Consider the following 16,340-nt stretch of genomic DNA (forward strand, 5'->3'; position numbering starts at 1 on the left):
TTGATCCAATTTAAAGCAAATCCACACTATCCAAGAAAATCTTAATTATAAAAAATAAAAATCAGACTGACAAGAGGATTAAACTATTGTTGGAATAAATTCATTCTACCCTAGTTAATTTTTGTAACATTCTGAATTTCCTCATTTTTCTGTCTTTGTCTGAAAACACAGACAGGGAGGAACAGCAGGCAAAACACAGGGATATAAACAACAGGATTTCAGAAGATATCAGTATTTGTATTTGCCCCAAGTAAAAGATTGTGTGAAAGATATCATGTTCTATGCTTAGATTTTCTGCAGTTTTTTTAATACCATTTAATTTAGCAAAGCAAAGCTAGGCATCCCAATTCTGGCATGCATAAATGTAATTAGGAAATTGGGTGGAAAGGAAGAATTACATGGAAAACTATTTCATACGATTAATATAACAAAATTATTAAATGTATGAACATGAAGTTAAAGACTTTGCTGAGACAGGTAAGTTTTATTTTTTAAAGCATCCATAATTGAATGTTCCTAGTGCCCTACAACATGAAGAAGGGCATAAAGCAATGTCAAAGAGCAGTATTGGTAGTTCCTAGATGGGGTAAAATTGTGCTCTGTGGGACCTATGATGCACAACATTTTATTAACAAGCAGACCAATATAATGGCTCTTAAAAGGAGGCTTACAGCACCATAGAGACAATATGGTCAACACAGCCTCAAATACTGAAAAGTGCCGTAATTCTGTGTCATTGAAATTACTATTATTTTAGCAATAAAGAGTGATTTTGGAATTGTAGCTGATATAAACAAGCTTGACATTTTACTACATCCATTTCGGCTAATTTGTGATTTTTATATTAAAAGTCTTGAATTAAAGACAGAAAACGCTGTTGCTTACTCACTTATTTGCACCCAAGAAGTAGCCACACTGAGGACCATGACCATATTCTTCTAGCTGTAGATCCTACAAATACAAGAGAACGGATCGTTAAGACGTACAGGTAAGCATCAAACACATACCCTGTGTCATTCTGCTGTTATCCCCCCTGCCACACCTGAGCTACCAAACGAGCTCATTCCTCTGCCCTTCCTGACTCCTCACACCACTCTCAGGCCCATCACACCCCAAAATCTCCTCTCTGACAGTTTGCTGCGTCTCTACTTCCTTTTAAAACTCTGACCTTAGCCCCTTCCTTGGACACACACGTGCTTTGCTCAAGTCAGCTGCAGAAAAGGGAACAAACCAACAAAAATAATATAACAATCAAAAAAAAAGAAAGAAAGAAGAAAAGGAAAAGAAAAAAAAAGGACTTTGTGATCTGCCAGACCCCATACAGAACCCAGCATCCCTCACTGGCACATTGTAGTATTCATTTCAGATGGAGAGTAGCTCTGGCAGGGAGCCTGAAATGCCTCTAGCACATGGGGATGTTAAAGAAATAAGCCAAGAGGACAGTTAAAGTGTTTTTATAGCTCTGGTTATACCAATTCATATTTTAAGGATAACTATGTATGTTCTCATGTACACTTTAAGATCACCTTTTGTATCAAAAAATACAGTATTAACAGAAAAGTCAAGCACTCAAGCAATCATGGAGCATGGGCTACTTAGAAAAAGAAGTGGCAACAGGCCTCCAACACTATTATTCAACAGACACTGTACGACACACAAATTTAATGCATTAATGGCAATACAGGGACCATGTTGAAACACCATCAAATCTGCATCTGCCAGGAGGATACTGCTATAATTACAGGGTATTTTTTAATTCAGGTGGATCACAACAGGAAAAATCTGAACATAAATTTGCTCCCAAAATGCTGAGTGTATTCACCAGGAGAAATGAGTTATTGATCACTTAACGTAATGATAAATGGAGCTACATTGCTCCTTTCCAGGAAACATTTTAAAGGTCTCCCAACATATTCTGTCAAACAGGCCTTTCAGCTGCAACTCATATCAGAAGCATGCCATCCTTCAGAAAGATGCCCAGATATTCAAGCTGTAAGAGCAATAAGCTTGGATTAGACAACAACTCCTCATTGGGCTGACCTCTCAAAAGGGTATTTTTGAAAATCAGAGGAAAAGTCTCACACTAGATTTGCCAGTACTCCAAGCTGACAAAGCAGAAGCCACTGCAGCTTTCAGTTCCAGACTGAAGGGCAATCACTTTAATACAAAGCTATGTGTATTGTTTTCTGCTCAGCAAGGAGTTCCAGGTTGTCTACTGCACCCTCAGTTCTGCTCTGTAAAGCTAAGTAGTAGTTTCCACATGGGTGTTTCTACCACAGCTGTCAGTAGCTTTTGATTGCTTCAGTGACTTTCCATATTTTCCCCAAACAAGTGAGATACTGTGGAAAAAACAGTATGTAACTGATAATTACTTGATATGAAAGAATGCATAGATCAGAGGGTTGAATAAAAATGCAGAGGCAAGCCTGATGCTGGCATTTACTGAACCACGGAGAGACTGACTTTTCAATCTTTGTACCAAACTTATTTGTTACACATCTTCCTTCTAGAATTAAACTAAGAAACCCCCAAACCACCAAATCCCATCCACTTCTATGGAACTGACTCACAAGGGCCACCTGACTTTCCCCCTAGACATCTTTCAGTCGAACTAGAAAGTTAGGCGACAGGAAAGAAGGGCTCATAAGTGGCTGTGCCAGCAGGAAGGAAGGCTTGTTTCCCTCCAGGAATGTGTCCCAGGGTCGGCAAGGTAGCAGGTGGAAGGGGTCAGGCCTCAGTTGTGGGTATCTTTGATCCCTTCTGCTATCCTTATCTTCCTTCTTCACAGTTTCATCCTCCTCCTACGCCCCAATCTCAACTCCTCCAACTCCTTCTCCTTCCCTCAAGAAAGGCCATCCTAGGCCCTCGGCAATTTCAGTCTCTTCATCACTCCCAATATCTGTCACCTTATCCAGGCAATTCCCTTCTGCTGGTCCTCACCACCAGTTGATGCACTCGAATCCATCACAAAGAAACACAGATTAAACTTGCTTTACTGTGAGTACTTATACTACTTCTATGCAATCTCAAAAACTTCCACATGTAAGCACAGGTATTTTGAAGATTCAGACTCTAGAGCAGAAAATAACAAGACTGGAAACATAAGATGTCACCAGACTCACAAACAAGGAGGTTAAACAGGTTGTGTGAGTCTATGTAAGAAGATGCCAGAACAAAGACTGGGAGGCTGTTGAGAAAAATAACCCCAGATCAGTATAATGAAATCTGAGATTTTCACCTTGAAGTGACAAGCATTTTGTCTGCATGTTGCAAAATCATATTACTCAAAAGTGGGAAATGAAGATCTTATGCTGGGCAGAGCCAAAACATCTGTCCATTTTAATTTACACACTGTGCAATGTACAGCCATATATATTGTACAGCAATGACAGGAAAATAGGTAAAAGAAAATAAGCAAACCCCCCTAACACATAAGGAGCCTTCATCTGTCTTCAGGCTTTTAAAGCCTTACTGGCATTTTCTTTATGAAAAATGACATCTGCCAGAATTACTTATGTTTAAATGCTTTAAAAAGACAAAAACTTTACTTTGATTCAGTTTAGTATTGTGCTGCTAATTAGCATTTATTTGACTATGATTCTAATTGGATATGTATATTTTTTTGCCTTAACTAGCTTGTTAGAGTTCTCCTAAGCCCTTTAAATATTGCTGGTTTTCACTCCAAATGTGGGGTGAAGTAATCCATTGCTAGGGAAATCCCTTCTTTTATAATATTGACAGATAAATACTGAGTGCTAGAGAACTTTTAAAAAGTGCAATACATTTTTTCTTGTACCGTCTATGCCAAATATATCCAGAAGTTATATAAACCTTCTAGCTACGTATTTGATAAAAAATCATCAGTAAATATTGCATGTATCCTGTAAAGCCTCCAGTGAGTTGTTATGCTTTATCAGAACAACCAGTATAACCAGGTTTTTTTAAAGCCAAACATAAAGGTATTTTTTAACAAAACAGAAATCTTATCAGTATATGGATTCCCACTGGGAAGAACTGATTAACATTAATTACTAAATAATGCAAGAATTCGCTTAATAAAAGCTGCTACCTCTCCTGCATCCCTAAAGTAACCCAACAACTTTATGAATCTACATTAGTATTTTCATTTAACATACATACAATGCCGATTAGTTAATTAAAATTCTTTTTAGATCAGGCAACATTAACACAGAATAAATCTGAGTGACTAGACAGATATTTTCCAAGAGAATCTTGAGATCTACAGCCAGTAGGAATAAGAAGAGGTCAATGATCTTGGTGTTGAATTAAAGATGCAACCCCAGATTATTCTGCACTCAGCCTCAGGTTACCAACGATCCATTCCTGAACCACCACAACTGTGCACAAAACAGAGTGCTATTTGCTGGCAATGATCGCTTTGGAAAAAAGGTAATACAGGGAATAGCTATCAGTTCTTCTCAACAGCCTGGATAATATTAAAAGTCATGCAGAAAGACAAATCTCACCTTCAGATAAATCACATGTGCTAAGTAATCAATGACTAAAAACAGTATAAAGATTTCCTCAAAGCAAAGACAAATTTGGTGGTAAGGCCATGCTATGAAACAAATTCTGCAGGAATGATCAAATGTACAATACCTTCAGCTGTTTAAATTTCAAGAACTGCTATTTATTTTCTGCAGAATTTCATGATTGATTAATTGTTACTGTAACTTTGACAGTCTTATGTTCCTAATTTGTTCTGTAGGGCTGAGCTGTACTGGAAAACTATTTTTAGGTGTTCAGTCCTTCAAAAAACAAAACTGAATGTATACAGTGAACCAGCAATTCACAGTTACTTCCTACATTTGCTGTTCCTGAAATCTAGTGAGAAACAAGATCATTTGGATTTAAAGTCTTAATTTTGTCATTTCGCAAAGTGCTGGGGAAGTAACTCTGAATTTCAAAGAGCACAAGTCACCTCTGGACTACTAACATATCAAACAAGGCTGCACATACACATCTCTATTTGTCAGTAAAATCATTAAGCAATTCCTACCACATTGCTTCATAACAGAGGATGTTAATTTTAAAAAGAGCGTAATATTACCTAAAGCATATGCTATACTTTTAATGCCTTTATTTCATTAAAAAGTGCATTCTTGAATTTCTTTGGATAGCTTAGCACATCAGAAATACCAAGTTATATGTATATTTTCTTAAACATGCTAAATATAATTCTTCCCTGGCAACTGACTGAGGTTTTACTGTGCATTACTGCTACACAACCACTGCTCACCTGCCTCTTCCATTGTATTTCAGTTCTTTATGCATTTTGTCTATGAGTGTCCACTTGGTACAAACAGCACTATTTCATACCCATATAATGGAACATCACTACCCTAGCTAGCTACAGTAAGGCTTTGAAACAACAGGCAATCGTACACAGCATTTTTAAACTCCCTCCTACCAAGAAAGTTGCTAGCATCTCATTTTCTCAATTACTTTTGCTGAGGCAGAAAATACCCAAAACATACTGGGAAGAAAAAGAAAGCAAAACCCACATCCCAAACCCTTAGGCACTTCCCCCCCATTTCCACTTATATTCTTCTGATCTTAAGGACCACGTACCATTTCATCACCTAAAAATGAACAAATTATGTAGACTCTCTCTGAAATTCAGCATTGATAGCTAACTAACTCTAAAAAGATATTGCAAGTAAGTAGGATAGGAGTCTTCATGGCTTGTAACAAAGGAAAAGGATATGTATGCATGTCTACAAAGAAAAAGGCTTCTGGGCGAAGTTCTCTGTTATCTATGTTGATCTCTTGAATTCAGTCTTTCCCTACCAGTATTCTAGTTTTTCTGCCACAAGTAATTAACTAACATAGAATAGCCATGCTGAAACATTGCATTCCTAAAATTATTAATAATTTGTAATAGATTTTGGTAAACACAGAATATATTTATGAGCCAAAAAAACCCCATACCATGACCAAGTTATTTAAATAGGACCAAATATATAGATGCATCTGGCAAATACAACAGTGCAGACTGCATGGTAACTGCAAACCTCTTGCTGAATTCTTTGCTAAAGAAGTCTAAAATGAACGCTAAGTTCATAACAACTGAAAATAAATGTAGGTTGGAACCTGAGATATCAAATCCAAGTTCTGTTCAACTCTGTCACTTTCTAAAACTATAGAACTCTACGCTTTCCACTGTGTGTTGAATACTCCAGACTAAGTTAAATAAAGTCCAATGCAGAAACATTTAATTTTACCCCTAACACAAAGAAAAATAAAAAATCACTAGCTATAGGGTTACAAATTGATATGATGCAGACCAGGACCAAGCAGAAGGCATCTAAGGTGCTGAGGTAGCTGGCCTACCTTATTATGAGACCACTCTCTAACATCTAACAAACAAAACAACAACAACAAAAAAAGTGGGCTGCTAGTCAGAGGAACCTCAACAACCTGGAAGAGTACGCAACAAAACCCCACGGGGTTTAACAAAGCCAACTGAAAAGTCCTGCAGCTAGGACAGACCAACCGCATACAGAAGAAGAGGCTGAGGACAAGCTAGCCAGGGGCAGGAAGGGCAACTCTGCAGAAAAGGGCTTGGAGGTCCCAGCAGACAGGGAAGGGACTACACATCAGCAGCACACACTTGTGGTATAGCTGGCCAACCATAGTGAAGCCAGAGGGGGCTACCCCCTCTGTTTGGCACTTGGAAGGCCACATCTGCATGTGGTGTCCAGTTCTGGGCTTCCCAGGACAAAGGCATTGACAGGTTGTAGGGGAGCCAGCAGAAGGCCACTGCGATTGTTCAAGTGACGGAGCAAATGGCTGAAAGAACAGACCCTTTGTAGCCCAGAGAAAGTAACTGCTACCTTCATCTACCCCACACAGCATTATAGAGAAGACAGAGCTAGACTCTTCTCAGATGCACGCTGAAAGAACAAGAGGCAATAGGCACAAATGCCAGCAATGCAAACCATGGCCTCAAGGAACCAACTCCTCCCCATGGGAGCAGTGCAACCCTGGGACAGGGCCTAGAGATGCTCCGTTGTCTCCACCTTGAGATAGATTCAAACTTCAACTGGACAAGCCCAAAGTAATCTCCGGATCTAGCTTGGAAGCTGCCCCTGTTTTAAGCAGGAGTAGGCTAGAGATCTCCAGGGGTTCCTTCCCACCTCATCTTTTGGGGGGGGGGGGGGATTAGCTGATGGTATTTATAACTTAATAAGATATGCAGCTCAGTCTACTGTATATGAACTGGAATTATTTTTCAGCTCACTATGAAGGGGAAGAAAGATTTTTTTTGCCACAATATTTCATTGTGGATCAGGATAACCTGAATAAAAACATTTTTATTTGCTCAACATGACCTTTTGTTTTGAATCAGAACAGCAGTAAACTCTGTTTCTGAGAAATGGGGCTTCTGGGACCAGAAGACAAATTGTCATACAGATTCCCCTTGACAGACCCCACCACTCAGAAAGTACAACACGTCACCTGCAAGAGGTGAATACAGTTACACATACAGCAATAGCTCTGCAGGAGCTGGGTTTAACAGCCCTTACTACTGGCTTCTCTCTACCCCTTGTACCTCCCTCTACCACGCTGACACAGCCATTTGCCATGCCACACAGGGAACCCACATAGGGAACTGATCTGGTGGGAAAAATAACCTGAAAGAAGTTGCATGTTTTTCCTCATATCCTCATTTTCCAGGAGGATATACTTGAGACTACTTCTGAACATATGCTTAATTATAGCAAAAACATTTCAACTGATGGAAGTTTGGTCCTACTATGCCAACTCATGTAGATTCCTGAGACTGTCATCATGGTGGCTGCCACAATACAAGATAAACAGTCATACATTTAGTTAGCCATTGGATTTTCAGGTGCTTCTCCCAGGATCGATAGCATAAAACTTAAAAATTGTTCCAGAACTAAAGGTATATATATTTTTAGGGAAGATTACTTTGACTTAAACTATTTACTGAGCTCACTGCAGATGCAATGCTCAGCTCTCCCACTTATTTGAGCCTGTATCCAAACAACTTCTTTTAAAGTACACAGAAAGGCAGTGAAAAATATGAAAGAAGCATTTGTTTGAGGTCTACCCTATGTAAAGTCTAATATGCACATAAGATAAGACTTTTTTTAGAGTCCAGCATACCTCTGCTGCTCCTGAGGCAAAGGAGGTTGTCAGAAAACAGCTGCCAAAACACAGTGCAAGGACCAGAATAGGAACATGAGGCACTTAAAATGACAACAAGGAGCACGTGCAAGAAAATCAAACAATAGAATGTACCCAAGTAAGTTCCCAAAAACCTGTCTAGTTGCTGAAAAAGTAAAAAAGATCTACCCTGACTAAAGAGAAGAGCCTTGCACCTAGCACAAAATATTGTAACTTATTTAGGTATGAATCAAAGGCGTATATCTGTAGAAGATCAAAAACAAGTACTATCTTGTCCTTGTCTATCTGCCATTTGCATGAAGGGATACTGGGGTTTGGACACTGAATTTTCCCTGCAAACGAGACCTGTACTGAATTTTTCCATTCTTCTGGCAGATCCAGGTAGCTGTTGCAGGAACACAGAGGCAGAGAGAGGGGGAAGAGGGAAAGGAGAGCAATGATTTTTAATGGTAACCACATCGTAGGTGTCAAATTTTTAATGGATAATGCACATGGTGACTGCATACGCATATGGATATGATCCATCCAGGTGTGCAAAATGCTAGGCGATAGGTAAAAATACTCTCACTCCCCAAATTTGTTTTCAACCTCAATCAACTGTATACCTTCTGTGACTCACGCTGCCCAAAATACACCCCAATTTATGGGTTTTGGTTTTTGGTGGTTTGGGGGGTTTTGGGGGTGGTTTTTTTGGTTGTGTGGGTTTTTTTCGTGTGTGTGTGTTTTGTTTTTTTTTTTTTGTAGGATCTTAGAGATGCATAGCTCTGCAGAAGAGTTGTTGCTCATAAGGTATTTTTCTCACTAAACGTATCTGAAGCCAATATTGTCAAAAAAGAAGGGCAGAGTGGGGGAAGGCAAGAGACAGAGAGAAAGTCCGATTAGTATGTCCCAGTACACAACAGAAGAATGAACCAACTACTAAATATTTCTTCTAATTTCCAGAAAGATTAGGTCTTACTGGAAAAATCTCACAAATGGGCAAAGCATTACCACCAAATCAGAATTCTCCTCTATCATTCACAATGAGCACAGGAGGTTGTGAAGAAAGCAGTGAAACACAGAAAGTGCTGTCGATTGACTTTAAAAACCCTCTCATGACTGTGACACCAATAGCACTTTATAAGCTTTATCATAGTAATAATTTTTAAAGAGTGTATTGAACAGCATGGGGCAAAAGAAGGATGGGAAAGGACAGTCCAGTTAAAAGACATGTGCTTATTCATCTCTTGGACCCACAGATACTAGGCTAGCAAGATATGCAACAACACTGAACGTAACCTGAAAAAGACAGATTTTAAAGAGTGTTAAACTGAAAAGATGAAACCAAAAGCAAACCAAACAAAAACCAGAGCAATTGCACAGGATGGAGGTGTTCTCACCACATACAGAGAAATCTAAGCTACTGATCTCAAAAAAATTTGTGAAACATTTTTATAATCAAGCAATACAGGCAGTTCCTTCCAAGAATGGGGAAGACAGTCTAAGTTCTCAGTAACTATGGTACTGGCAGATTCAAGTCACACCAAACCAACTGATGCTACAACAAACAAAAAATCCAAACCAAAAAACATCACATAAAAACCAAAACAAGACATTCCCAAATACCCCAGTTTTCCATTTTCCCCTCAGTGCACTTATATTAAACATCTCACAAATCAAAGAAAGTTAGCAGAATAATGCTCTTCATCTAGTAGAGAATGTTGCTTCATTTTTTTCAACAGTACATGAAGATGTCCAAGATTTAAAAGCATTACTTTTCTAACTGCATAGTGCCTAAAGAGCAGAGAAATAAGAAAACTCACTTTCTAGAGTAATTTCTACACTGCAATGCTAACAACCAAGTATTTTAGCAGTGCAGTTAAGAGAAAATTTGGGAAAAGTATCAGACTATAAACAATGCCAAATGCCATTGAAAACACTTGTGACACCACTTTGTTATTTGTATTAAGTGTATATTCATTCTGTAACATAATTACAATCTGGAGAATTCAGAGACTTACATTTATATAATTTCGTCATCTTTCATGGGCCTACTTAAAGGAACTACCCGAAAAAAACATGAAGAGAATGCCTCTTCTATTTTTAATCATCCTCCAAAAAATTAACAAGTTATGCATTGTAAGGCAGTTAAATAAACAAATTAGAATGAGTGCATAATACTGAGCCCCTTCTATAAAAGTGATTCAACTAAACACAAATACGGGTTAAATACTTACAATACTGTACATACTAAGCATTCCTTCCTATATCACAGAAACACACATATAGACTAATTCTTGTATTCAATGGCTTTTACACAGATGAAAACACCAGTACAACAACAGGACAAAACATGAGCTTTGAAAAAGGAAAACAAAGACAAAACTAACACAGACAAAGAAAGGCATAAGATGAAAAATACCAGGTTAGATCTTGCAGTGTAGTATATTTCTTCTGAATTGTCCAAAAAATCGCTACTGTCAGGCTGTTCATTAGATAGAGACCAAGAAACTCAAGTTACTTACATTGCGACTGAAAGCCAGATACACATAAAGGGAAATTTTCTTGCTAAAAAAAGTTGTTAGTTGAAACTCAAACCATGTTAAGACAGTTCCGGGGATAGGGCTAAAACACAGCTAAGGGTATGGTCACATTACCAAACACTACCAAATCACACCAAAATAATGAACTTTTGTTCATCACCTGAGCTGTGGTAATGAGCAACAAACTGCCTCAGTAAGAGGTAAGTATGTACCAGCTCAATCTCTCAGTGCACCACCGACAATAACTCATCATGCTGCAGTGGTCCAGTCCTTTGGCTTGTGCACTCATACCCATAAGTAAATAAGCACAAAATTTAAGCATGCTTTAGTGAGACAGAAGCAAAAGGATCAGAAGAACTGCTTTAATGCATTGTTACTGCTAGAGGAAGAGACGGGCATCTCTTGGTCCCGTTTACATTTAAAAGACTTTCACAGAGCGTGTAGATTGTTACAAACTTCTTCCTCATCCTGCTTTGTGCTAAGGTTCTTTGCTAAAGCATCCATTCTTTGAATAGATCTCATTTGCTTTTGACATGCCAATTCAAATTGTCCACTGATTCTATATCTAATGACAAAATATGTTTTTTCTTTGGTCTCTAGACCCAACATAATAATTTTCAAAATCACAGCTCTGTTTTATCTGAAAAGGATGTACGAGGTCTGCACGCTTCATTCTGATATGGGCAGTGGAGCAGTTAATTTCCTTCTTCAGAAAGATCCAAACAAGCAGTTATAGATATTCCTTACAGACAGGGAGAGGAGGCAAGTTCTTTGGACAGGTTTCAAATATGCAAACTCTGACATGAATAGAAAATACTAAGAGATTTCCTTATCAGCAGAATTGATCTGGATCATTCAAGTCCCTTCTTGGAGCAGCAAGAGCTTCTGAGATGCCAAAGTGCAAAGGTCCTGATTGCTATCGCACAAGGTATGAAAAGGCTCCATTCCTCCCTTCCAACAACATCGGCCAAAGAAGTGCTCTCAAGAGTTGTGCTTTAATCCCTGCAGAAGATCTCTCTCCCCAGATTAGCAACTCAGTTTCCTAAGGTGCAGTGAAAACACCTCTCTGCCCCATGAAGTTGTCCACTAACTGGTTTGTACAGTCAGTGACTGATAAACCAAGAAAGAAATGGAAAAAGTATTTTTAAAACTTCAGCTTCTCCATTAACATCTTTCTGCAGTTACGATTCTGTGTGTGTATAAATAAATAAAATTCTTAAGGAGCAAAAGCATTATATTTTCTTTATAATCCAGACAATGCAACAGGGAAGCAAAGCCAGGGTAACTTGGAATCAGTTAAAAAATCATTTTAACTACTGAGTTTATGGTAGAAACATTGACTTCATTACGATGTTTATAAATACTTGTATAACTAGGGCTCCTAAATGATGTTGTTATGCAGTTATGTCAAGGTCTAAATAACATATCTGGAACAATTGCCTAAGTCCTGCATGTGATTTGGTAAGCTATTCTCCTCCATCTCAAACAGCCACCAGAACCTGCAGACTACCTGTCCAGCCAGCTGGTGAGAAAGAGCAAGATTATATATAACCTCATACACCCAGAGCCAGCTGACCCACTACCAAAAGACAAGGCACCAGGAAGGAGATTTTGGTACAACTACAGAGCAATACAGGGAAATCTACACCAGAAATCCCACTCACATGTGGTTTGTAGACTATAGAAGAGGAAGTACATTCCTAGGTACACACCCTCCCGAAAACCAACTCAGACCAAAGCCAATGGCCCTCCCATGTATGTACTCAGCCAACTTCTCCACCTTAACACCTGCCTTAGAAAAACAAAGAGAACACAGAAGTCTGCAGTAAGGAAGAAAAGGAATGTTTTTATCAAGGAATGTGAGGAAACTGCTCAAGTGCACAAACGTGGAAAGCAACAGTCTCCATAGAAGAGAGGAAGCTACTGCAATTGTGTGCGAGACAGCACAGACACCTTTTCCCTCACTGCTTGAGTTCTCATACCCCTTGTACTGATGGATCCATATGAAGAAAACATTGGCAATACACCTTTACACAATACATCGACTGCCAGACTCAGCGTGGCTCAGGTGTGATGCAGGGCCACAGAAAGATTGTTTGTGTGGGAAAACAATCACCCCACAAAAATCCAATTTTTTAAAATGCATCATACCTCTTTCCCAGGCTCTCATTTTTATTATTTCCATTATCAATCATCATCAACACAAGCACAGGGGAAACATTTGAGTAAGCACAACAACTCAACAATTAAAAAACCAGCTCAACAAATAAAGGGAATGATATATTTGGCAATGAGGTATAAAGGATAGAGGAAACCCACAAGACAAAGGGCTGTTGCTTAGCTCATACATCACACCTGGCAGAGCCCACAAATAAGGGGTCTTGCTGCATAGTGTAATGGCATCAAAAACTTTAGGACCAATATGTTATGACTTGTCAGAAAAATCACTACCATGTTTAGTAGAGCTAAGGAAGCATGCTACACATCTTGGATTTCTCCTCATCCACAAGTATTTGCGGGGAATAATGTGCAAAGCATAGCACATGCTGCTTGTTACTCACGAATTCATGATGTGGCTCTGTCTCTTTCCTCAAGGGTGGATCAAATTTTACTTGACCAACTAAAGAGGAGACAAGGAAAACAAGAATTTAAGCTGGGCTGTAATTAGACAAAATTCAGCTCTAAAGGCCAACAAAAGAAGAAAAATCCAGTTTAATGAGTCAATCATATCCCCACTAATGGAAACTTCTGACACATGGACATACTGAACTTGTGCTGGCTAGAAACTAATTGGCACAGAAAGTACTCTTCTATCACAAAGGCAGTACAATCACCATTTGCCCCACCTGCTCATTAGAAAGATCAGGAAAACCATTCAGCAAATAGGGCAGTGAAGTGCCCTCTTTAGAAAAGCAATACTGCTGTAATTTGTAGAAAAAACATATCCATTGTGTCAATTCACTTTTGGATCTGTTCTTCTGGGAGATTCACTAGCACTAAAGAGCCTTGAATGAAATTTGGAGAGAGCTAATCACATCTTCTAGGACAGCTCTTTGGCAGATACTCTTTAACACTCCTTCCCTCAATTTTGGCTTAAGAAAAGACAACTAAAGCTCCAAGTATCGCTCTGATTCAACTCAAGCAAAAGAATGACTACAATTTGGGGGATGAGTCTGCTCTTAATGGCCAGTGATCAACCTCCTCCTTTCTCAATTTCTGCATGAATGTTTCAACTGAAAAGGAAAATCTACAACAAGATACTAAATTAAGGAAGAAAAACATTCCTCTGTCATCGGAACCTATACCTGTAAGTAAAACAGCATAAGTTTTTATTTTCCTATATATGACTAAAAATATTTCTATATATGTCAGATACCCAGAATACAAGTTAAAATAAGTTAACATCAATGATTATTTTAAGAATATTTCACATTGTCGCTTCGCACATGCTTACAGTTTATTTCAGAGCGTGTCTTTTCTTCTCTCACGTTTCTACTTGTTGAATGAATTCTATGAGGCACTACAAGAGGCTAGAAGAGAGAGAAAGATAAAATACTTCAATACCAAAATATACTCACTTGAAGCCAGTATTGCATACCTAGTTTTTAGCAGGTTTCTTTAGCATAATATCAAAAAAGAAAGAAAGAAATCAAGTGGAAGCTAAAAATAAAGATTGCCATGTATGGTTTTCTACATTAAAGTTAGAACTATTTGGAGACATTTTAGCTGTAGAGTGTCTTCAACTTCAAGATAAGAGTTTTTAAAACACTGGATTTGAGCAAATTAAGACAATGCTGGCCAGTGTTTATCTTTGCCGAGATAACATTTCCTTTTTGCACCTTTCAGTTTAAGGGTATTGGTAGTTTCCAAAATAAGCAGTAAGACTTATTCTGACTTACTGGCAGCATTTCTTTTCTTTAGTTACCCCAATCATTTTCCCAGCTTCTAACCAAACCTGATTCCTAGAAAGTCATCAATTAGTTTCTTTAAGTAGATGAGAAGTTCGCCTGAGATTTTCAGAGCTGAATAGAAAGGAGTATTCCTAGTACTCGTGGTGTGTGGCAAGAGTGATGCCATCATTTCTACAAATTCACCTTCATATTTATGTTCCACTTCTGTTTTTTCCCTGGATTTCCATTTACTTCTCTACAGGATGATGCATCATGAACTTTTAAGACTTGGCTTTCTTTTCTTTGCCTCTGTTGGATTTTCTCTGTTCCTTCTACATCTGCTACTGCAGGTTCTCTTAGAAACCATAACTTAAGGTTTCTTAACAAGAGTAAAACACCAGCTAACTGCTATATACAATCAGGCCCCAAAATTAGCAACATAAATACTAACAGTGTGCTCTCAGCATGTCTTCTGCAATGAAATCTTACTTTTGAGGGGAAAAAAGTTCATTCTCCATGATATAAGCCCAAGTAATCTCTGAAAAGAGCATGTTTGCTACATTTCTGTGTTGAATACATGGAAGCAAAACAATTTTTAATTAAAGCAATCTGACACCATAGTGTCAGAAATTTGATGCGCTGGCATGTTAGCTTTGCTTTTATATATGCTAATTATAATCTACACTCAGCAACTTTTGACTATGAAGTGATGACAGTTAGAGAACTTCAACTGCTGTACACTCACAAAAAGTCACGAATAGCTCAGCAACTGTTTATCCCTGAAATATTATCTGAAAGCATTACTTCCCTTCTCCCCTTTTCATTGCACACTACTTCCTTGCTTTATATTAGGATCCAACACACATGTACATAGTGTTTCATCTCCCATTTATGCTCACTTTGGTCTTTTTTGAAACTGGAGAGACTTACAGACTGTGTGTATGTATTGTCTCCCACATATCTCACAGGCAGTTTTTCATTTCTTGTAACTTATGCCAATTCTCCCCTTCCTCAGTTGTAGTTTGTCTATTGTGCATTCTTTTGAACTTCAAAAATGCTTTGCTATAGCTCAGGATGTATTTCAAGGTTTGATCTGGTTTTCTACTTCAGTTATTTCAAATGCTCTAAGCACAAAAAGGTTGCTTATTTATAATCTTTTGTTAAGAGGCATTGCCCACTTGCACATGATGCGTGCTTATCTGTAATGCCAGCACGAGAATCCCGACTGTAGTGAGGGTGGGAGTTATTTTTGCCTTTGCAGCGATATTGTGCAAGTTCCTTGCATCCTGCCACAGATGTTTGTCCTACACAACAGGCAGAGCCTGCCCTTACACCTTCTTCTTCCATGACCAGAGAATTACTGGAAGGAGTCAAATCCTCATCGCTTGGTCATGAGGACAAAAGTCTTCAAGTCACCCTGAAAGACCTACGCTGACAACAAACTGATACAAACAGCTGACATCCAAGCTGTGCAAGAGGACAAAGTAATGTACGTAAACTTCCCAACACAAATGCCATTTGGGCCCAATTTTAATCATGGTACAGATCTCAAGAGCAATCTTATCCCCAAAACTTAGTGTGCTAAGGATAAAACATGAGCACTTTCCTCTTTACAACCTTTTCAGCTAATATCACATCCATCATGGGAGTCACTGTCACAGAAACGTGGTGAATAGGCAGTTGCCAGCATCTCCAAAGGTTTATTCTTAAGGGAGTGAAAGCAGAGTCCCAAATGGAAATCCTGCCTTTGACT

At 38.5% G+C, this 16,340-nt stretch overlaps 1 protein-coding gene across 13 annotated transcripts in view; it reads right to left on the reverse strand.

Moving 5' to 3' along the window:
• The window catches only part of MAP4K3 (mitogen-activated protein kinase kinase kinase kinase 3), an 86,043-nt gene that overhangs the window by 35,330 nt on the left and 34,373 nt on the right, over window positions 1–16,340 (reverse strand). For 11 of the 13 annotated variants that reach the window (XR_012653082.1, XR_012653083.1, XR_012653084.1 and 8 more), the window contains 4 exons: window positions 14,152–14,227; window positions 13,259–13,317; window positions 10,577–10,639; window positions 890–951 (listed from right to left, as the gene is read on the reverse strand). Coding sequence is in view for 9 of the 13 variants with exons in the window: in XM_075047009.1 (XP_074903110.1) it covers window positions 890–951; window positions 10,577–10,639; window positions 13,259–13,317; window positions 14,152–14,227 (260 nt within the window). In the remaining 4 variants the exon portion in view is untranslated. The remainder of the gene's footprint in view (window positions 1–889; window positions 952–10,576; window positions 10,640–13,258; window positions 13,318–14,151; window positions 14,228–16,340) is intronic. The other 2 variants (XM_075047012.1, XM_075047011.1) reach the window with 1 other exon arrangement.

This window comes from Buteo buteo, chromosome 15, assembly GCF_964188355.1.
Source record: "Buteo buteo chromosome 15, bButBut1.hap1.1, whole genome shotgun sequence".
NCBI lineage: Eukaryota > Metazoa > Chordata > Aves > Accipitriformes > Accipitridae > Buteo > Buteo buteo.